Source organism: Argiope bruennichi, chromosome 4 (assembly GCF_947563725.1).
Source record: "Argiope bruennichi chromosome 4, qqArgBrue1.1, whole genome shotgun sequence".
In the NCBI taxonomy this organism is placed as follows: Eukaryota; Metazoa; Arthropoda; class Arachnida; order Araneae; family Araneidae; genus Argiope; species Argiope bruennichi.
Window position 1 is genome coordinate 9,935,443 of NC_079154.1, and position 20,262 is coordinate 9,955,704.

At 30.8% G+C, this 20,262-nt stretch overlaps 1 protein-coding gene across 2 annotated transcripts in view; it reads right to left on the reverse strand.

The window, feature by feature from the left end:
* The window catches only part of LOC129965565 (uncharacterized), a 240,866-nt gene that overhangs the window by 109,799 nt on the left and 110,805 nt on the right, over window positions 1-20,262 (reverse strand). For both annotated transcript variants that reach the window (XM_056079567.1, XM_056079568.1), the window contains exon 2: window positions 11,423-11,517. In XM_056079567.1, coding sequence (XP_055935542.1) covers window positions 11,423-11,517 — 95 coding nt within the window. The remainder of the gene's footprint in view (window positions 1-11,422; window positions 11,518-20,262) is intronic.

Genomic DNA, 20,262 nt, shown 5'->3' on the forward strand with positions numbered 1-20,262 from the left:
CTAAATAAACACTCACTAAAAACTTTAATTAAGCATTTCATGTAATTTGATTTTAATGGAATCCCCAGTAAAGTATTTTTATATTCCTAATCTTAAGATACATGGAAATTTATTTAGCAATTAACCCGTTAATTGCCAATTTTTAGACATTTTTGGCCGGATAAACTATATATATAATGCTTGTCCCGTCAAAAATGTCAATATTATATATATATATATGTGTGTGTGTGTGTGTGTGTGTGTGTGTGTGTGTGTGTGTGTGTGTGTGTGTGTGTGTGTGTGTGTGTGTGTGTGTGTGTGTGTGCATAAAAAGTTGTGGTACAAAATAACCAGAATCAAATTATATTTTGTTTTGAAAATATTTGATATTTTTGTTAATGATTAAGTAATAGATCATTACTATAACCACTAAATTGCGTATTTATGTACAGTATTTCATTAGAATGTAAAAACAAAACCAAAAAAATAATGCTTCAAATATGACATTTCAGTTTCATTATTCTTACAGGCGAATTTCAAACTTTTTCAGTTATTATAGAGAAACGAAGCACAGAATACAACTTTCTGCTACGCATACTTTCATCTTTATTATTAATAGAGATCTAATCAAACCTTCAGGAGTTTTAGAAATTTTTCATATTCTAATATATATTCAAGTCTTTTTAGTAATGATGCCCGAAACAGAAAAGAGCATACATAAAAATGCATGTGAATTATTTATATAATAAGAGAGTAAAAAAAAATGATTAAAAATAAAACATTATACATCCACCGATTGTGCCTGTTATCACAAAATATAACAAGAAAGCTTAAGAAAGATCATAAAATAGTGGATCAATTATTTCGGATCCATTTATTCCTTGGCAACATGTTTAATTACTATATAATTAAGAAATTATATAATATTGTAGAATTTGATGCAAAAATAAATTCATCATAATTTTTAAAATCTTCATGCCCATAGAGCAAATTATAGGAAAAGTCAGTTGCTTATGATCCCACATTTTTTCAATTGAAAAGTAACAATGCCAAAATCAATATCTTTGCAATGAAGTTTGAATAATTTGTAATTCTATTATTCATTAAATAGAATGCATTTCAGTTTAAAATATGAGTAAGAAACTCCTGAATTACAGTATTGTTACGATTTTTGCTTTTCTGCGCAGTAAGTCTCCTAATAAGGAAAATGGTTTTGTAGATAGCTCTAACGCATGCTGAATGGATGCCGAGACAATGACCTTCCGGCCTTTGAGAGAAAAATTGGATCTAGAATATTCCAGAATCTTGGGGATAGTCTATCAAGACTCAAGTTCCAGCATTTGTCCTAGAGCCTTTGATGCCTTGTTATGGAAGCTATAAAAACTGGAGAGACATAGTCAATCAAGAATCTCTTGAGTTAAGCTCAAACGAGTAGATGAACGAATTCTTTGTTTAAAGTATTGATCTCCTGTGAGTTTTCTGAGCGTTTTGCGTTATTGCTGTTATTTAATAGTTATTGATTTTTAATTTGTTTCTTTATTCGGGTTAAAGTGTTCACATCTCAAAAGAGAAATTATTCTACTAAACTATCAAAGCTAACAATAAATTTCAATTCATTTTATCCTTCGTCATCAAATGCAACTTAAAAAAAGTATTAACACAATCAGGAAAGTTTTCAACATTAAAGCTGATTCTTCAAAATATAGAAGACAAAAACACCTTCCTAACGCGGCCATTCCTTTGATTTTGGGCAGTTAGGAGTAGAATTCTTTTTTCTTTCTCTTTTTTTGCTTAAAACACCGTTTCCAATTTGCCGACACGAAACACTTTATTGTTTGACTTTCTTTCAAACACCCTTTCTGCGTTTTATTCCGCGCCAAAGAGGAAAAATGAAAAACCAACGTCTTTTTCTTCCCTAATTTCTAATTTCTTCCTATTAGAAACGAAAGGATAAAAGATTTAAAACTGCTGACAGTGATAAAACTGTAGCAGAAAACTCAAAGGACATAATTTTTTTCAAAAAAAAAAAAAAAAAAATCTTTTTACGTGAGTTTTGGAAAGAAAAACACCTTTTCTTAGAGCTAAATTTGAGACAAGAAATATAACCAACAAAGGGCAGAGTTTTTCTTTTTATTTATTTTCCCCATGATTGGCAGGTAGGACCTTCTAATCGATGGCGTCGGTCAGTAATATTTTTTCCCTCCCACATGTATCACAATCCATCAGTCTGGCCGTCCAGCTAGTAGAAAGAGAATTTTTAACACTTCTCTCCCATTTTATTTCTCTCACCATCGATCGTATCTTTTGAATTATAGCTGGATTCATTTGAAATAAATCGGAGCGATTGATACATCAATAAGTTCTCCAATAGGACGTCCTTCGGGAAAAACAGGGAGGTTCAATCTATATCGTGACGATAGGTTATTCCGACGATCACATGAAAGTCTGTCGAATATTTCGAGGAGAAAAAATCTCCAATTTTTTTTAATCATGTGAAAACATGATGTTGCTTTGGTTTGGGATTTTTGAAGCCCTAAAAGGCACTTGCAGAAAATTGATGATTTACCGCTTTTGATGCATTAATTTTTCACTTTTAGGTTATTAGAAAATTATAAAGGAAGTTGCCACCTTTGGTGACTTAAAAAATTACAACTTGTAGCGCATGACCGCCATGTACCCGCTTCTTCTTTTTGGCTAATAAAGGGCAGTCTCATAAGAAGTTATCATCTGAGGAAGTACAGAGAAGAAAATAGGAATGAACTCCTGGGATAAATTTCGATATTTATTATCTAAATATTTAAATTTTCAATTTTTCTATCTGGCGAAAAAAATTTTTTTTAGCTCGAATGAGTTTGAGATGAAAACAGAGAGAGGGAGAGAGAGAGAGAGTGATAAAAAAACCATCGTTTTCTAAATATTGACATATGCGTAATTTGATAGTCATGTGATTGTTTAAAACCAGTAAACCAGTTTAAACTGGTTTTTCATGAAAAAAATATTTTGGCCTCGAGTAAAACATTTTAGAACTCGATTGATTTTGAGATGGTCAAAAACTATCGCTTTTCTAAATGGTGGCGATTACGAAATATAAATAATGTGAAAACATGATGTTTTTCTATCGGATTGATACCACGCTACTTTTAAAAAAAATAATGTTCTCACATGATAACTTGAAATTTGCGATAGCAGATTTCATTTTTTGTTGCTGTTGTTTTTGGCATTGAAGCTTATTTCTCATGAAATTATCAAAGAATTTCCATCAGTTATCTAGCAAAAATGATAATATGAAAACGATTTTATTTGTTCTTAAATCTTTTCATATAAGTTATGTATTGAGCGATATAGTTTTTACATGACACCATTCTTAAACCTTTTCAGTACCGACCCCATTTTGCTTTTATCTTACTAACATGAAATTTATGAAGATGGATGCGAGAAAACTTACGGAAAGTTAAAAACGAAAGTGCTGATTCATAAAATTAGTACTGACATAAGCACTTACGGATTTTTTTTTATTTCTTACAACATTATATGGCGTCAGCATAACTGTTCAAAAAATGATTAATCTGCAATTTCACCATAGTTTCTTTTATTATTTTTGAAAGATGATAAATGGGACTTATCCTATCTTAAATGTATTTCAATAAAACTGTTGTAACTGGCTAGTTAATATTTTTTAAATGCTATTTCGATTTCTTTATTAACATTTAAAAAAAAATGGAGATTTTCAAAAAATAAATAAATAAAATGTTATTCATCCATACTTTATGAGGGTTTGGAACATTTGCACACTAAGCAGACAAATTTGGACAGTAACAAATGAGGAAATGTCAATTTTCTTTACAGAGCAAAATAAATGATTAATTAATCTTTTTTGTATTCATCTCTTACAACCTATTAGCATGATCTTATTATAGTAATTAGAAATTAATATAATATGAAATATGGTTCTTGACGCATTCTATTTATAACACATTCTTTGATAAGTTTTTTCGAATTTTTACTTTTCCATTTGGATGTATAAATGCAACTAAGATTTGTTTTACTGACATTCAAATTGCATGATTTTAGATTTTGCTTAGTTTTAGTTTAGTTCATAAAAACGCTTCGTTTTAAAGCAATGTAAGATGTTATTTTGATCCCATCTGTAGAAAGACATTTTGCCTCTGTGTTAGATTACTAAACATAGGCTCACATGTATAGATATATTTGATTGAGTAGAATTGTGAACTTGACCAGACTCGAAATCGACATCTTACCGTAATACTTCATGACCAACATAACCAACTTATTGATCAAATTAGTTAAGTGTGAAAGAAGTTCAATTCAGAGGATACGCATTGAATTTTAATAAAAAAAATCAAACATAACTGGCGAAAAGGGTCATCTCGAAACTCTCTCATATAATAAGGCTATTCTACGATATCCATAAAAAGTCTGGGCATTGGGCAAGGCTGAGAGCACCACGATTGTTTTCGACATTTTCCGATGATAGAAATGAAAATATGAGAGAGAACTACAATTTTAATACAAAACCACATACCAAAATCAATTACAACATAAATATAGAACTAAGTGTTATAATCGTTTTAAAGGAAGTCTATCGAGTTTTCACTTTGTAGCAAATACAAAAAAGACCTAAGATTTCATGTGCAAAACCTGGCATGGGAACTTGAATATCAGCCCCGGCTCTCTGTAATGCCACAGAGGATCACTAATGATGGGCGCAGATCATTAATAGCTGCCCATTGTACCCGCGCAACTTCAGAGAACAGGTGGTTAGAAAAAGCAAAAGACCATTAGTGGTAATTTTCAGATCACTGAAGTGGATCCGTTCGCGATCGTTTTCACATCACTGAAATAGTTCCTTTAACGTCAATCTTTTTTCTTTTCTTTTTTTTTTTTTTTTGTATATGAAGGGCATTTTGCAGGGGTCATTACTGACCACAAAAACCTATATTGATATTTTCCTGCGGATAGCAATCTAAATGCATATATCCTGGAAAGTTGAAGGATCTTTGCTCCATTGGAAGCGATGTTTAATTGACGTACGGAACAGCAGCTTAATCTCGTGTCATTCGACAGAGTCAAAATATGGCATTAATGTAATATAATAAATTCAAAATTCAAGAAGCTCATTATCGTTAATGATATTTTTGTAAATTATGCGTCTCATAATTACTTGACTTTTAACCTTCCAGCTGCGGATCCCGCGATTTCCTCAGGTTGGAAATCAGTCAATTTTTCTACTGTATCCCGCGTTTTCCGCAGTTAAGTATGTTTGTTTTTACGATTACAGATTTTTATTATATCATATTATTATCGTTCAATATATAGTATCGGTTCACTTTATTTGAAAAATATTTGAACTTATTTACAAACAAAGCATCTAAAAAGTGAATTTGAAAATTACGCAGTCAAAGGATTAAGGAAGTCATTTATCTTGGGATGAATCTTCATTAGGGTGAAACCAAAGTTGTTTCTGTTTGATAAACATCTTAAAAACTCAAAACAAAATTACTAGAGGTTAGAGAGTGGAAAAACTGGTGTTGTTAAACGAATTTGAGGATACGGTGAATTGCAATTACTGAGCTAATCACAACTGAGCTACAGCCACCATAACCGAAAGCATTGGGAATTGATTGCGGTTTGGTAGCCAGGACAACAATTAGCGACAATTAAAGCTCAGAGCTCTAGGAATCATCACCGGTCATGGTACAAGCCTTTCGTAGAAGGAACGTCTAATTACCGGTTAGGGAATAATCAACTCCACATCCTTATTAACCCACCAAGGCTTCAAGAACCAACCAGAATAACGGAAGCTTCAATGATCCAAAAAAAAAAAAAAAAAAAGGATCAGCACCGGTTACGATACAAGCTCTTCCGTAAGAGAACATCCCAATATCAGCAGGGTGTAATCAACCTCAAATAGTCACTTACCCATCAGAATGGCGAGAACCAACCTCAAGTTTCAGTTATTGAAGAAACGATTTACTGAATGGCGAATTCTAATTTAATTGTCAGGGGAAACATATATAGACGATAAACGTTTAGATTTGTGTGCATGTCATGTCAATTATATTTAGCAGACTCCGGATTTCTCGTTTTTTTTCTCCATATTATCAGCAGTTTTATCGTAATTCAGATTATTAAGTTTAATAAAAAGCTTGGATGAAAACCATAATAAATATTGGCGAAGAAAAATATTACGTTTCGACTTCATCAAGTTTATGAAATAAAAAATGACCAAGAACACATATCTAAAAGAATTTGTCCGAGCCAAGAGTCATATCGCACAATATCGCAGAAGGAAAAAAAATATTCTAGCTTGCTTTTACCATAAACAGATTTGAAAAAAAAAAGAAAGAAAGAAAGAAACACGAGAATTAACAATGAAGACCACTTGCCGAATCCAGGAATGGCTTTTAAATTAAGATCAATATCGGGGAAGAAAAAAATTATGCTTCGATTTCGCCAAGTACAAGAAATTATGTTCCGATTCCGCCAAAATTGAAAATAAAGAACCAAATACCATGTCGAAAAATTTTCTGAAAAATTCTATCTGAACTTACTATTACAAGTGGAAGAAAAAATATCACGGAAAGTAAGATTTATTTTAACTAATGCTTTTGATTACTGTTCAACTTGAAGATATAAGGATAAGAGGAGTAGAATCGAACTTAAAATTAAACATTAAATACCGATTATCTAAAAGGGTATATATATATATATATATATATATATATATATATATATATATATATATATATATATATATATATATATATATATATGTGTGTGTGTGTGTGTGTGTGTGTGTGTGTGTGTGTAACAAATTCGCATCATATCGGCTTTTTAATATGTAATATTATTTGTTGTGAAGCATGATGCAGTTTGAAGTCAATGAAGATACTTTTTATCTTTTTAAATTCTTTTTAATCCATCGGGAAAGCATAATTATTTACAAGCAAAGAAGCGGACATTTCGCGTCCGCCACAGCGCATTACAAAAGCCGAAGTGGGAAAAAAGGGCCGAAATAAATTATCCCTCGCCTTATATAACCTTAGATTTTGATAGAGAAAATATTTCTTCATTGTGCTAATATATTAATAAGATTGTGATAAGGATTTCTGACGCACGTTAATCACATGTAAGGGAAACACAGGGATCTTTTAAGAAAGAATGTGCTTACTGGACATTTTTACCCCTTCACGCCGAGCGTGTGTAAATATCGGCGTTTAGCTGACTAAGCAATTTTATAAAGCTTCTCTTGAATTAATTAAGAACAGAAAGTGGAATTAGATCACGAAATAAGAGAATATTTTAGAATGAAGTTACTATGGGCTAAATTAAGATAAAATCTTGGAAATTAATTAAATTGAAATTAAAAGTTTAAAATATCATTACATATATATATATATATATATATATATATATATATATATATATATATATATATATATATATATATATATATATATATATATATATATATATATATATATATATTATCGGTAGAATAGAGCACGAGCTTTGCAAAATTTCATCAGGAATCCAAAATGCTTTGATTTAATTTCAAAAGTTAGCATCTTATTGCAAAACGGAAAGATGGTTATTAGGTGCTGACTTTGCAATTTCAAAATGCTCTCTTAAAATATACAGAGTGGCAATAAAATAATTTTCCCAGTTTAGAGGCATCTGCTGCTAAAAGGAAGGAACGAAAAGAAAACATACTTCATGTACAGACTGTAAAATGCATGGGAAGAAGAATTTCGCTGAAAAATAAAATTAGTACTAAAAGTTATCGATAGGGGAAATACTGGCACTGTGGGAGTACAGTTACGAAGGAATTCATGAAACTCACAGAAGATAATCTTTTATTCATCAACATTAGGAACTTTTGAAGGCCGTGCAACATTTTCGATACGCTGATCTTCCCTGCGTACAACATATTGCATACGGTGATTGGCGTTCTGCACTGCTGCGTGTAAACTGTCCGTTTCGAAGTTCATAACCGTCCGTCTTATGTTCTATTTCCAGACATGCAGGCTTTCTAAAGAGCAGCAGCGACATTACATTGTCTAGTATAGAGCAGTTGTACCAGTAAAGCATGCTGTGGTAAGGTAGGGCCCATATTAAGCATGCATCAATAGTCAGTCATGAACAATAGTCAAGTAAGGAACTGCAAATAGATCATTTTCTCTTCCTTTTTTACAAGGAATGCATGACGTTGCTGTTACGCAAGCAGAAGGAATTTTATTTAATCCATCTCGATATGCAAATTTCCTCGTTCGTACGGGACAGCAGAGCCAATATTTCTTCTATCGGCAACCTTTACTACTAATTTTTTTTTCTCCTGCTGAATTCATCTTCCCATGCAGTCACAGTCTTATGTGAAATGTGGTTTCATTTCGTTCATTCTTTCTAGCTGTAGATGCCGCCAAATAGGGAAAGCTATTTTATTGCCACCCTGTATAACTAATGTTAGGAACTGTTTGTGAGCTCAGTATCGAAATTGAAAGCCTTCCGCACCCAAAATTACAATTTCTTTTGCTTTCCTTTTCTTTCAGCAACCAAGGCTTAGTTTTCGGTTCAGTTATCTATGCAGAAAGACATGACTTGGTCATTTGCTTTAAATTAATTTTGGGATACAAGATATCCAACAAATAACATTTTTATATATATAATACGCTTTTTAATCTCTAGTAAAAAAAGCATAGAGAAAATTCCACGAAGCACATGATTCGGTTAATCAAAATCCAGAACTTGCTCCGCAGCAAACCGTTGTGCCTGCTTCTAACGGAAAAGATAGGTAGTGGGCTGGTTTATTCATTAATCTTACCTTTTCCTGAAACAGCGGGGATGGTAGTTTTCGCTCGCGCTGGAAAACAGTTAACATTTAATCATGGCCCTTTTCTCAGCTGCTTTCACGCTTTGTCAGGCCCCGCAAAGCCCTTGAAAAATGAAGCCGGCCCCTTTTCTCATAATTCAAAAGGAAATTACAATAAACATAAAAGGGCAAAAGCTGAGTAATGGAAACAGTGGAAAACGTTAGCAATGCGACGTTTTGTGGTAATATTTGATAATACGTAGTTCTTTCGGCAGACAAAATGTTTGCGGTGTTGGAATATATTGGTCGGCGTCAACATTAATTTTGTTTCCTCCAAGGGACATAATTTATAACAATTACCTAGAGCACCTTTCCGATAAAACTTTCTCTCAAAAATCATAGTTGAAATCTTTCACATTCAAAAACGTCTCTCGATGACAATTTGAATCCAGATGTTGAAATATTATATATATGTAAGAATTTAAATGTAAACATAATTTTGAAGATGCGTGGCTGAATAGAAGAAACTTTTGAGATTTTAACTTCGATTTATTTCACCACGAGAGTCATATTATATATAGAGAAAAAGTAGCAGGAAATGCGTCATTATACATCACGATGCAAGAGCAAAAGAGACAGAAAATTTTCCCTTTAGTGATTTTACTATAAGATTCTGAAAGGGATTTCTTTGACATGTGTAAACTTAGGAAAAGGAATCTTAGGTATCTTTGAAATGTGTGTGTGAGAGTGTTAGGAATTTTTATCCCTTCGTTAGGGGTTTGAGAAATGCATAAAGCAACAGTTTTATTAAGTGCGTTTTAGAATTAATTAATTAAAAAAGGTAGAATTGGATCACGAAATAAGAGAGCTTTTTAGAATGAACTTAATATGGACTAATTTACGATAAAAATTAAGAAATTAATTAGAATTTAAATTTATTGTATATGTAATGATATTTCTTAATCCAATTTAAATCCTAATTAATTCCCTAAATGTTATCTTACTAACTCTGTTCATTCTAAAATGTTCTCTTATTTCCTGATCCAATTCCCACTTTTTTGCTTAATTAATTCTAACACGTGCTTAATAAAACTGCTGATGTATGCATTTTCTCACGCTACAAACGTAGGGTTAAAACTCCCTACTGCTTCTATTAAAAATACCTAAGACTATAAATCTACACTGGCAAAGAAATCCCCATCAAAATCTTATATTAAAATCACTGAAGGGGAAAATATCTGCATCTTTTACTCCTGTGTCGCGGTGTAGACTGAACGCATCATTTAATGGCACGAGCACACATATATATAGTTACAAAATAATTTCATATTTGCAAGTTTTTCACTTTACAAAGATATTGCCAGAGGACATCAGCTTCAATGTGCCAATGTGTAGTACTAATAACGCAAGTTGAGACATGCAAAGCCTCTATCAATAATAACGATGAATATGTGTTTTAGCTTTCTACAGGTAAGACCGCTTAATGTACTAACTTAGAATATTATATAATATATACTTTAAAGGGTGCACTTCGAAGGATTTTTTATAGAAATAATAAAAAAATTAGATGGCATTTTAGTATTTGCAATGATAACTTACGAAAATATCACAGTGCAAAAATAGTTTTTACATCACCTTGCATTTTTTTAAAATGCCCTTTCAATGATGTTATTTTTTATTGTTCCGTATATTGTTTCTATTTTTAATTAATTTCTAAAACTATTTCATCTGTATTTTGCAAAAATGCATTTCATTCTTGAAATGAAGCTTAAATTCTTTTTATTATTGTTACTAATGTTACATTTCAACTTCATTCCATTATTGATGATCAAGATCTGATGATTCGGTTTATTTTAGCAGCGTTGAGTAGATTTCAGTATAATACATGTTTCCAATGCAATATTTGAAATTTTGCCGAATTTAAGATTAAGATTTCATTTCAGCCTCAAGTAATAAGATAAATTTCAAAATAAAACATTTTAATGGTGTCTTTTTTATAGAGGATATGTATAATAATCCCATTTTTAAATACGGCTATTTTTTCCTGTGATATAATTGGATGTATATAGATATAGATAGAAAATTAGGGAAATGCGTCATATCATTAAAAGAGGATTGTATAGCTTCTAAAATTGTATCAGCTTAAAAATACATGTAAAAATATTTTACTAAGGACGCAATTACAAAATATTTAATAAAACAGTTCAAGCAACCACTAAATGAGCCAACTGGTTACCACAGATGCCTGGTAAATAACAATTTTTAAGAATTAAGTCGAAGTGTTCCGTTAATGTTTCGCTTGTTCCAAGAATATATTTAGTCATAATGGAAGACATGGAAAGTTTTTTTAATAATATAGCAAAGGAAACAATAGCCAATGGAACAAACAATGTTTTCTAATTGGACTACTATCTAACTAGTCTTGTTATTGTTTCAGGACGAAATAGGCTACATTGTAATAACTATTAATTAATTCTCGTTCATGCATAAAGGAATTTCGAATCAATAGCAATAGCTCCCAAATTCAAAGGTCATATAGCATGCGTGTGAAACCGAATTGGGAGATTTTTCCGAGACATGCTATGCATACGAATGATTATCTTGGGATCTTACTTTGCTTGGGAGTGGAAACCTTTTGAGCCTCACAGCGGGCACCATCGTAACCTGGAGGGCATTCGCAGGTTCGCACAGTGGATCCTATATAGTATCTGAAAGAAAGAGAAACGATGGTTTATGACTATTCATTCATAGATACTATTAAATGTTGAAAATAAATCGGAATAAAAACATCGCAATGTTTTTTTCATAAAAGATTACGTAGGGTTTCGTAAAGTTAGTATATGATATTAAACTATAAATCCGTACATTTAATACATTAACAATGCAAAAATCACTTTATTTCTGAAAAAAATTATATAAAATAATCAATAAATCTATACGACAATCATTCATCCTGATAACAATTCATTCATAAACATAGATTCTTTCAAATGTTAAAAATAAATGAGAATATAAGCACTGCAATGTTAGTTCATAAAAGATGACGTAAGGTTCCGTAAAGATGGTATACGATGATATAAAATATGAATTCATACATTCGCGTAATATATTAAAAATGTGAAAATCACTTTAGTTTAAAAAAAAATAATATAAAATAAATTATCGATAAACAGGGACCAACTGGATATAAAACACTCCAGATAAATCGTTGCATACACGAAAATGAATGAATAAGAAAAGACTGCATTTAAAAAGTGAGTTAACGAGAAACAATAGCTTATGAGAATTCATTCAACAACGAAGATTCTTTTAAATGTTCAAAATAAACGATAATAAAAACACTTCAATGTTTATTTAAAAATAATGATGAATGATATAAAAGAATTCACACATATGAATACACATTGACAATGCGAAGATCACTTTATTTTTGAAAATCATATAATTCCTCAAAACGAATTTTGAAGAGCTTTATGGCAGAAATATGACTAATATTTTTTAGAATAGAGAAAAATAGACTAAAAAATTTTGATGATCACATTATATTTTTTAGTTAACCAGTTAAATGCGGAATTTATTTTTTATAGTCTCTTTATAGTAGTTTTTCTTTTTAAAATCAAGCGATAATGCATATATACGTTGAGCGCAATACAAAATAAATGCAACGCACAGTAAATTTTGCAAAAAAATCATAATATAAGCGAATAAATTTAAATTTTCATTAGATAAAAAATTACACATCGGCCACACAAAAATCATGATTTGGTTTGATGTGTATACATGTCGAACGCACTTCACTGGTAAAAACTCATTTTTCTTTTAATTTTTAAAATGTTGGCCTTTTTCACGAGGGTTTCCGGAATAATCAATTTCCTTTTATTCAGTACAGGATAATTGAGAATCTAAAGCATTTGTTTTCTAAAGAAATGTTTTTAAGTGTGAAATACAGTACTTTTAAGCTAACTATGCAAGTGCGGCGGTATGCGTTTATTGTAGATAAGTGTAAAACGAAATTAAAAGTACCATAAAACAACAGACAATAATAAAATCACATGAACGATGTCTTTCTCCTCATACGCAACAGCTATTATACTAGACTGGAGTTGATTATTTGTTTAGCATTAAACTACGAATAAAAGGAGAAAGCTAAAGTAAAGTGCTTTACAAAAGGAGTTATTTCCCATAAAACACATTCCTTTACATATTTCTAACAAATTTAAACACATTTCTAGTAATGGATATAAGAATAATAATCATGTGTATCTAAAGGGGCATTTTTTCGATTTCGTAAACAACATACCTTTACGTAAAAAATGAAACAACAGATATCTGCAGCAATATCATTTCCAAAAAAACGAGAAATTCTACAAAATGGTACTTTCGGTTTTCTTTAGAAAAGAACATTATCAAATATTCCCAGCTAACGAAATCTGGGGAAAAGAAACCTGCAATATCGGTAAACATATCTGAGTTCCGATTTAAATTTGCAGCGATAAACATACTTTCTTCTACCCGGTTTCTTCTCTTCCGATATTGGTTTCCAAAATGGCGGCTTATCTGATTCCGATACCGCGTTTTTAGGTTATTAGAGTTTTATATTTCAACAAGTGCTTTAATGATTTTCAAGAAGAAAATCTCCCCTTTGCAAAATAATACAAAACGGATGAAATATTGCTTATGAAAAAGAATGCATTTTGATACGTCTACACACGTTAATGTTTTGGGAAAAAATATTATTTATTGCACTTCAATTCTAGAAACAGTTATCGAAGATCCCAAGAAAAAAGTAAATACTGATGAAAATATGCTTGCTTCCGAGGAGTTGAACTCTCAACAATTATGTGAAATTTAATGAGTTGGTTCAGGAATTATGGGATATTAAATGAGTTGACTCAAAAATTATGTGATATTAAATTTCACTCCAGAATTATGTAATATTAAATGAGTCTATTTTGATAAGTTAAGAATCAAATCTCGTTCAAATTTTACCAGACCTGGCTGAGATTCATAGCATGCGATTCAAGATATATCAATCATGAGAAGCACGGAAATAATTGCAACAAGTTCAAAACTATTGTATTTATTGCAAAAATTTTATGTGTGACCTCTTCTGCGTTTTCTCCCTATCTACAAATGGACTCGTGTATCTTCGTTTAACTTAATTTAGTTATATTAACGTCCCACTTTAAACCAAAGCTAGGGCTAAGTTGAGATAAACCTCATAATTCTGAACCACAGTTAGATGACGAGGATGACACATGAGCTGGCAACTTTAGCACTACACAGGCGGTAGAAGATGCAGCTCCCGACGGATTTGATGTGCCCTAGACCCGCTTACATAGTGGTTCTTACGTAGAATCGGGTCTCAAACCTGGAAATTTCCGGTCCCAAAGCCGATACCTCGTATATCTGAGATAAGAGGTCAACCACGAACTCGCCAGAGTCACGCTATATCATATGTCAATCTTTTTGAAATCAGAGATACTAAATTAAAAAGGACACAATTTGAATACATTATCAATTGTATAAAAAATTGGCGCAAATCATCTACTCAAATGGTTCTGAATGTATTTACCTAAATTCTACTTTGGAAATCTCAGCTTCTTCACAAGTGATATAATGAGATATTAATAATTTTATTATCGCTTATTTTAGGCTAATATTTTATTCCATTTTATTTATCGCTTATTTTAGGCTAATATATTAATGAAAATTTTGTTTATATATTAATGGGTCAGTTATTAAGTAAAAGTAAATTTTTTAAATATATGTAGGGCAATAATACTTTTTAATTCTAATTATACTGACTCAATAATTTGAGGCCCTCGTAATTTTGAAGTCAGGTCAAAAGTTGCAGACGATATCCGAACTGGCAACTCCAACTCCAAATTTCCACCCCATATGGGCGGGAGGCCATTTGTCTGAAACGGATTTAACTAGCACCAGACCCGCTAAAACGGTAGTTTCGATGGAATCGGTTTTAATCCTGGTATTTTCCAGTTCTGAGGCCTGGAAACTTCACCCACTAGGCCATTGCGGTCCTTTTATTTGCTACTCCAATAACTCAAAGGATCAGGTCTGGTATTACCAATACTTTTTCGAGTTTATAATTTTAACAGCTAGATGTCGATACTAGAGCACTAAACATAGATTATTAAAAGGTTGTGGTATTGTTACAGGTTTTAGTTCTGTTATGGAAGCAATTAAAACCTTGACAGTGGTGTTTGAGGGTTGTTTGTGTTTTGAATGATTGTAAATTTAAACTCATGACAAAACCTAATTAGACTTAATCTAAATTTAAGTCATTCATGGATATTCTACTTCTATATAAATATGACCAACAATGAAAAAAAAAATTTAATATTCTGCGAACACTTAATCAAATCAAAATGAAAAGACATTCTTTTATTGTCTCATTTAATTAGATATTAGAGAAAAAAGCATAGGTAAGGGATTAAATAAATATAAAGATATACTTTTATAGATCAAATAATGAAAAAACAATTTTAATTTCAATTACATATTCTCTTTTGGCAACAGTCTTAATAATCCTCATTATTATTAAATTTATTAGAATTTGTTTAACAAATATCAATGAGATAATATTTATTTTTAACTAAACAATGTATATATAATTATAACGACTATTTTGCAATAATACAGCGAGGGCACCGAGAATGGGAAAAGTTTTTTGAGTCGCTGAGTTAAGCCATTATTGGCGCTAAATCGCACCTTTTGGCGCCGATTCTTTTTTCTTAATGAGGTCCATTTTGCGGGATCTGTCTCGACACTCACGACCAAAGGAATAACAGGTAAATACTCACATATTTTAATGAATAATACTTTGGATTATAACATTTTCAACATATTAAAATAGACAGCTAATAGAATTAATCCAAGCGAAGTCAAAGTAAAAAAACAATCGAAAATTTTACTGCATGCTGTTTTTATAGTGAAATAACGTATTTTCCCCTATTGTGAGATAACTATTTCCTATTGCGATATGAAATTGGCAAGTGAAATGAATGTACTATATTGTAGGGGCATGGATTTAAAATAACAGTTATGCATCTTTCGATTTTATTTTTTGCAATAAGAAGAAATTTAAATCTAACAATTAAGACATGATAGAATTTTGCATCATTAAAATATCTAACAGAGTAGGCATTTATTTTAATGCAGGTGACTCATAAACTGAAAAATTATCGAAATTATCGATTCAAAATTCTTTTATCATCCATTTCGAAATTTTTTATTCAAAAATTATTTTATAAAGAAAAATAGTTTCCTTTATAAAACCGTTTGAATTTTTGTTTCTGCATTCATTGTTTAGGAAGTTATATTTATTTTTACATTTGCAATGCTACCGATTTTAATGTTAATTTATATCTTTGAATAGCATTTTCTCAAATCCAAAATTTGATAAAATTCCTTTCAAAAAATTCCTCATAAATTATCTCCAAATTGTATTTTTTTTGTTCAGATATATGTTGTTTGTGATACAATTTTACATTATTTTCTACAGTTCTGAAATTGTTCAGAGTAAGCAATTTCTTCATTCAAAATTTTTTTATATGTTTTAATGTTTCAAAAAGCGAATAAATGCGAAAATTTCATTTTATTTATTTGTTGAAATCTAGTATTTAAAGATTTCATAGAAATATGATTTATTTCTTAGTTCTGGAATTAAATATAATCCTTATCCATGAGAGTTTGAACAAACTACTTGATAAACTTCTAAATAAGAAAAATTTAACTTTATATATTTTTTTTACAAAAAAAAAAATGCACATTTTATCCAATTTTTTAAACAAGCTTTACTTTTAAATTATATATTTTTCTTTTGTAGATGTTTTTTTTTCCAACAATTATAAAAAAAACATAAGTATTTAATAAAAAGTTCCAAAGAATTCGTTCCGAACACAGTCACACCGTGATTCATACAACAACTTCCTGCATGAATTACGTAGTCCATAATTGCACCGTTTTCATTTTTATAAAGATCTATGGATAGGTCAAGTAGTTAAAAAGTTTAATAAAAAATGCGACACAGAAGTTCAGTCACGTATTTTTTTAATATTATTGCCACGGTTATGCAAATGAATGATAATACAAGGTTAAAAAGCGTCCGAACGAAACAACCGAATAATTTTCCAAAAACATCTGAAGTATTAGATAAGGTAAACGCTTTAAGCGATAATCGTGACAAATACTTTTCATTCTTAAACAGACTTTTGCTAAATACTGTATGTATGTATGTATGGGGGGGGGGGGTGATATTAAGGTATTCTTTTTCAAAGCATTGAAAGAGGGGGGGGAGGAGTGTCATTAGAAGAAGCCATATCACCAAAACATGCATTTTAGAGCATGGAAACAAATGACGCGCAGATGTTTCATAAAAAGATCGTTTGGGAAAGATTATACGAGGCGAATAAGGATATAACTCAGTTGTTTTCTTTTAACGATTGTTTTGTATTCGTATGAACATTAGATAAGAAGTGTAAGAAGTCTGCAGTGGATCATAATAAGGGTCTCGATTAAAAGTTTCTCAATTCATTTAACTCATAATATTATGTTAAGAAATTCTAAACTAGAAAGTGGGCATTTTTATTGGATGTTTCTTTTGCTTTTAATACTCTTTTTTTTACGTCATCTGTTTTTCCATGCTTTGAAATGCATGATATATATTATAATGTCTTGTCTTTATGAACGTGTGGATTAACCCTTAGAATTTGAATGTCTTCTCTCAAGCACCATTCAAGACGGTGCATCATTTTGACATTTTCTTTCTTTATTTTTTAAAATTTTAATTATTAAAAATAATTACAGAATGGTAAAAAGACGTAGACTCATTTTTTTTTCAGGGAAATTAAACAAAACAATTGTATGTATTTATTTTGTTGTGTAATAAACAAAATAACGTATTAAGTGAATAATTATGCATCGAATTACTTTTCCGAGTGCAAAAGGTTAAAGTATGTTTGGCCATATTTGTACTAACCAGGTATGTAGAGATTGTAAAAATATTTTGCTTTTAATGTCCTTTTTGTTAAGTCATTTGTTTTTCTATGCTTTGAAATACATGATATATATTATAATGTCTTGTCCTTGTACTTTATGAACGTGTCGATTAAAACAATTCTGGCTATATTTGTACTAACGAGAGATATATTATAGAGACTGTAAAAACGTTGAACGGGTTCGTAAATGGATCGTTCAACTAAAAGCGTATGGAAAAGGTAATATGGTTGAAATTTCCGTTTCTCTGTAATTCTGAAGACTGAAAGGTAATGCAAACGAGATGAATTGCATTATCATCTCATCATAACGAACTATTATTGCATTAAAAACTTTTTTCATTGTTGTAATTTCTTAGAAATAGGACCGAAAATTTATTTCTAATTCTTAATTCCGAATGTTTTTTTTTTAAATTCATCCGTAAGACATTTAGCTGGAAAATTCTCATCCATTGCATTTATTTCTATCTTCTTTCATTCTCATAATTCAGATGAGACTAGAAGAGGAAATTGAGTAGGATTTTTTTAACATTATACCTCTAGTTTGCTGATTTTTTTCTTCTTGGATTGCTCAGAAATAGGACTTTTTAAATATCTACGTATGTTTAAATAAACCGTAAATAGATTTTCAAACAGATAAAGTGGAATGGTCTCCTTAAAATTTTCGCGCACACCCCCTAATAAAGGTGTAATCCCCCTTATTCCAGCATAAAACTGAGGACTATAATTGTTCAGATATTAACATTCAGAATATTATACATGATCACAGGAAAACGAATAAATGAAACGTGTAGCACACAAAAAAACGAATAAGCGAAACTTGTAGCATTGAAAAACGACGAATAAATGAAACGTGTAACACACACACACACACAAAAGGAATAAACGAAACTTGTAGCACATAAAAAAAAATGAAACGTGGGGCACAAAAAAAATGAATATACATATTGGATGCCTTTTTTTCGACAGATTGAAAAGAAAAGTTGGTTAAGAGATATAATTTTCTTAATAAAATTATGTACTAAAAATCATTATATAAATCGTTGCTCTTTTGAATTATAACATTTATATGCGTACGAAAATCCTTAAGCAGCGTTCACATTAGGCCAACTATTGCGCGCGACAGTTGGTCTCATGTGAACGTTGCTTTAGGTTGATTCGATTCATAATTCGATAAAAAAATCTGTTCTTTAGATGCTAAAACTGTGTACCAAATGTTATCCATCTAGTATTTGGTATTTTGTAGTTACCGTATTCAATTGTATTCGAAAAACCAATCAGACAGACTGAATGTATTTCATTGAAAATTTATCAGAAATCTGCAAATTTGGTATATAGACCGCATGCCAAATTTCATTCGTCTAGCTCAAAGCGCTATTGAATTTTCGTATTTAGAGACATACATAATTCCAAAAATGCATTTCTCGCTTTTAAGAATGTTTCAAACGTGAAAATTCATTGAAAGTTTGAAGTCGAATTTCGTGCCGACTGCAATATTTTGTTTTTGTACACTTAATGTAAAGTAAAGTTAAGAAAAAATTACAGTTTTTTACAATTCTTTTCATATTAATCTATGCATAAGACACTTCATGCGTTAGAAAAGGTATAAGAGATCACATTAAATATGTGTATAACAAAAAGATGTTACAAACAAAAGAGTAAAAAAAAGTTAAATATTTAGAATAATGACAGTTAATCTGATACACGAAAAGTATTCTGAACTTTTTATGTATCAAACGTCTTGTATATTTTTTCTGCAAGTAATTATCTTCTGCTTATATCAGCATTCCTAGTTATCGTTTTCCTTGCAAATGACGTTTTACTTCAGCTTGAGTATACAGCCAAGTTCCAACACAAGAACAAACGACAATGCCAAACGATTTCGCCAAGCAGTTCGCACTAACGTTAAAAGTTGAGTTTTTCGCCGAGAATAATTTTCAGTCAGATACGGCGATAATAAGCCATTATACTCCAACAAAAACTTCTCGGTCAAAAAAAGAGTAGAGAAAATAAAGGTTTAAGCGAGAACTTAGAGTTCAAGAACACTGCAATAAACTTCTTAAGGAGAGATACTTATCGAAGATAACAACTTCCAGAGAACGTTCTTCAGAAATTTTTCCTACATAAAAAATATTTGTGATGTACTTAACGGGATAAACGTCAAATATACAACACCAAGTTGTATAAAAAGGGTTCCTTATTTTTTTCACAGGTAGTTTCGCGTTATCGACTTGTTTCCTGCAGGTATTTTTCGCCTGATATGGTAACTTACAAAGGACCTCGTTTAAGCCTTAAGTTGGTGTAAAAATATGGTCAATTGCTCACAATTTTGGTTTTAAAAGTAAATAATTCGTTTACAGAGCACTAAGACGTGGAAGAAAAAATAAGTTGTATAAAAGTTAGAAGAGTAAATACTATGCATATATTCTAAAGATT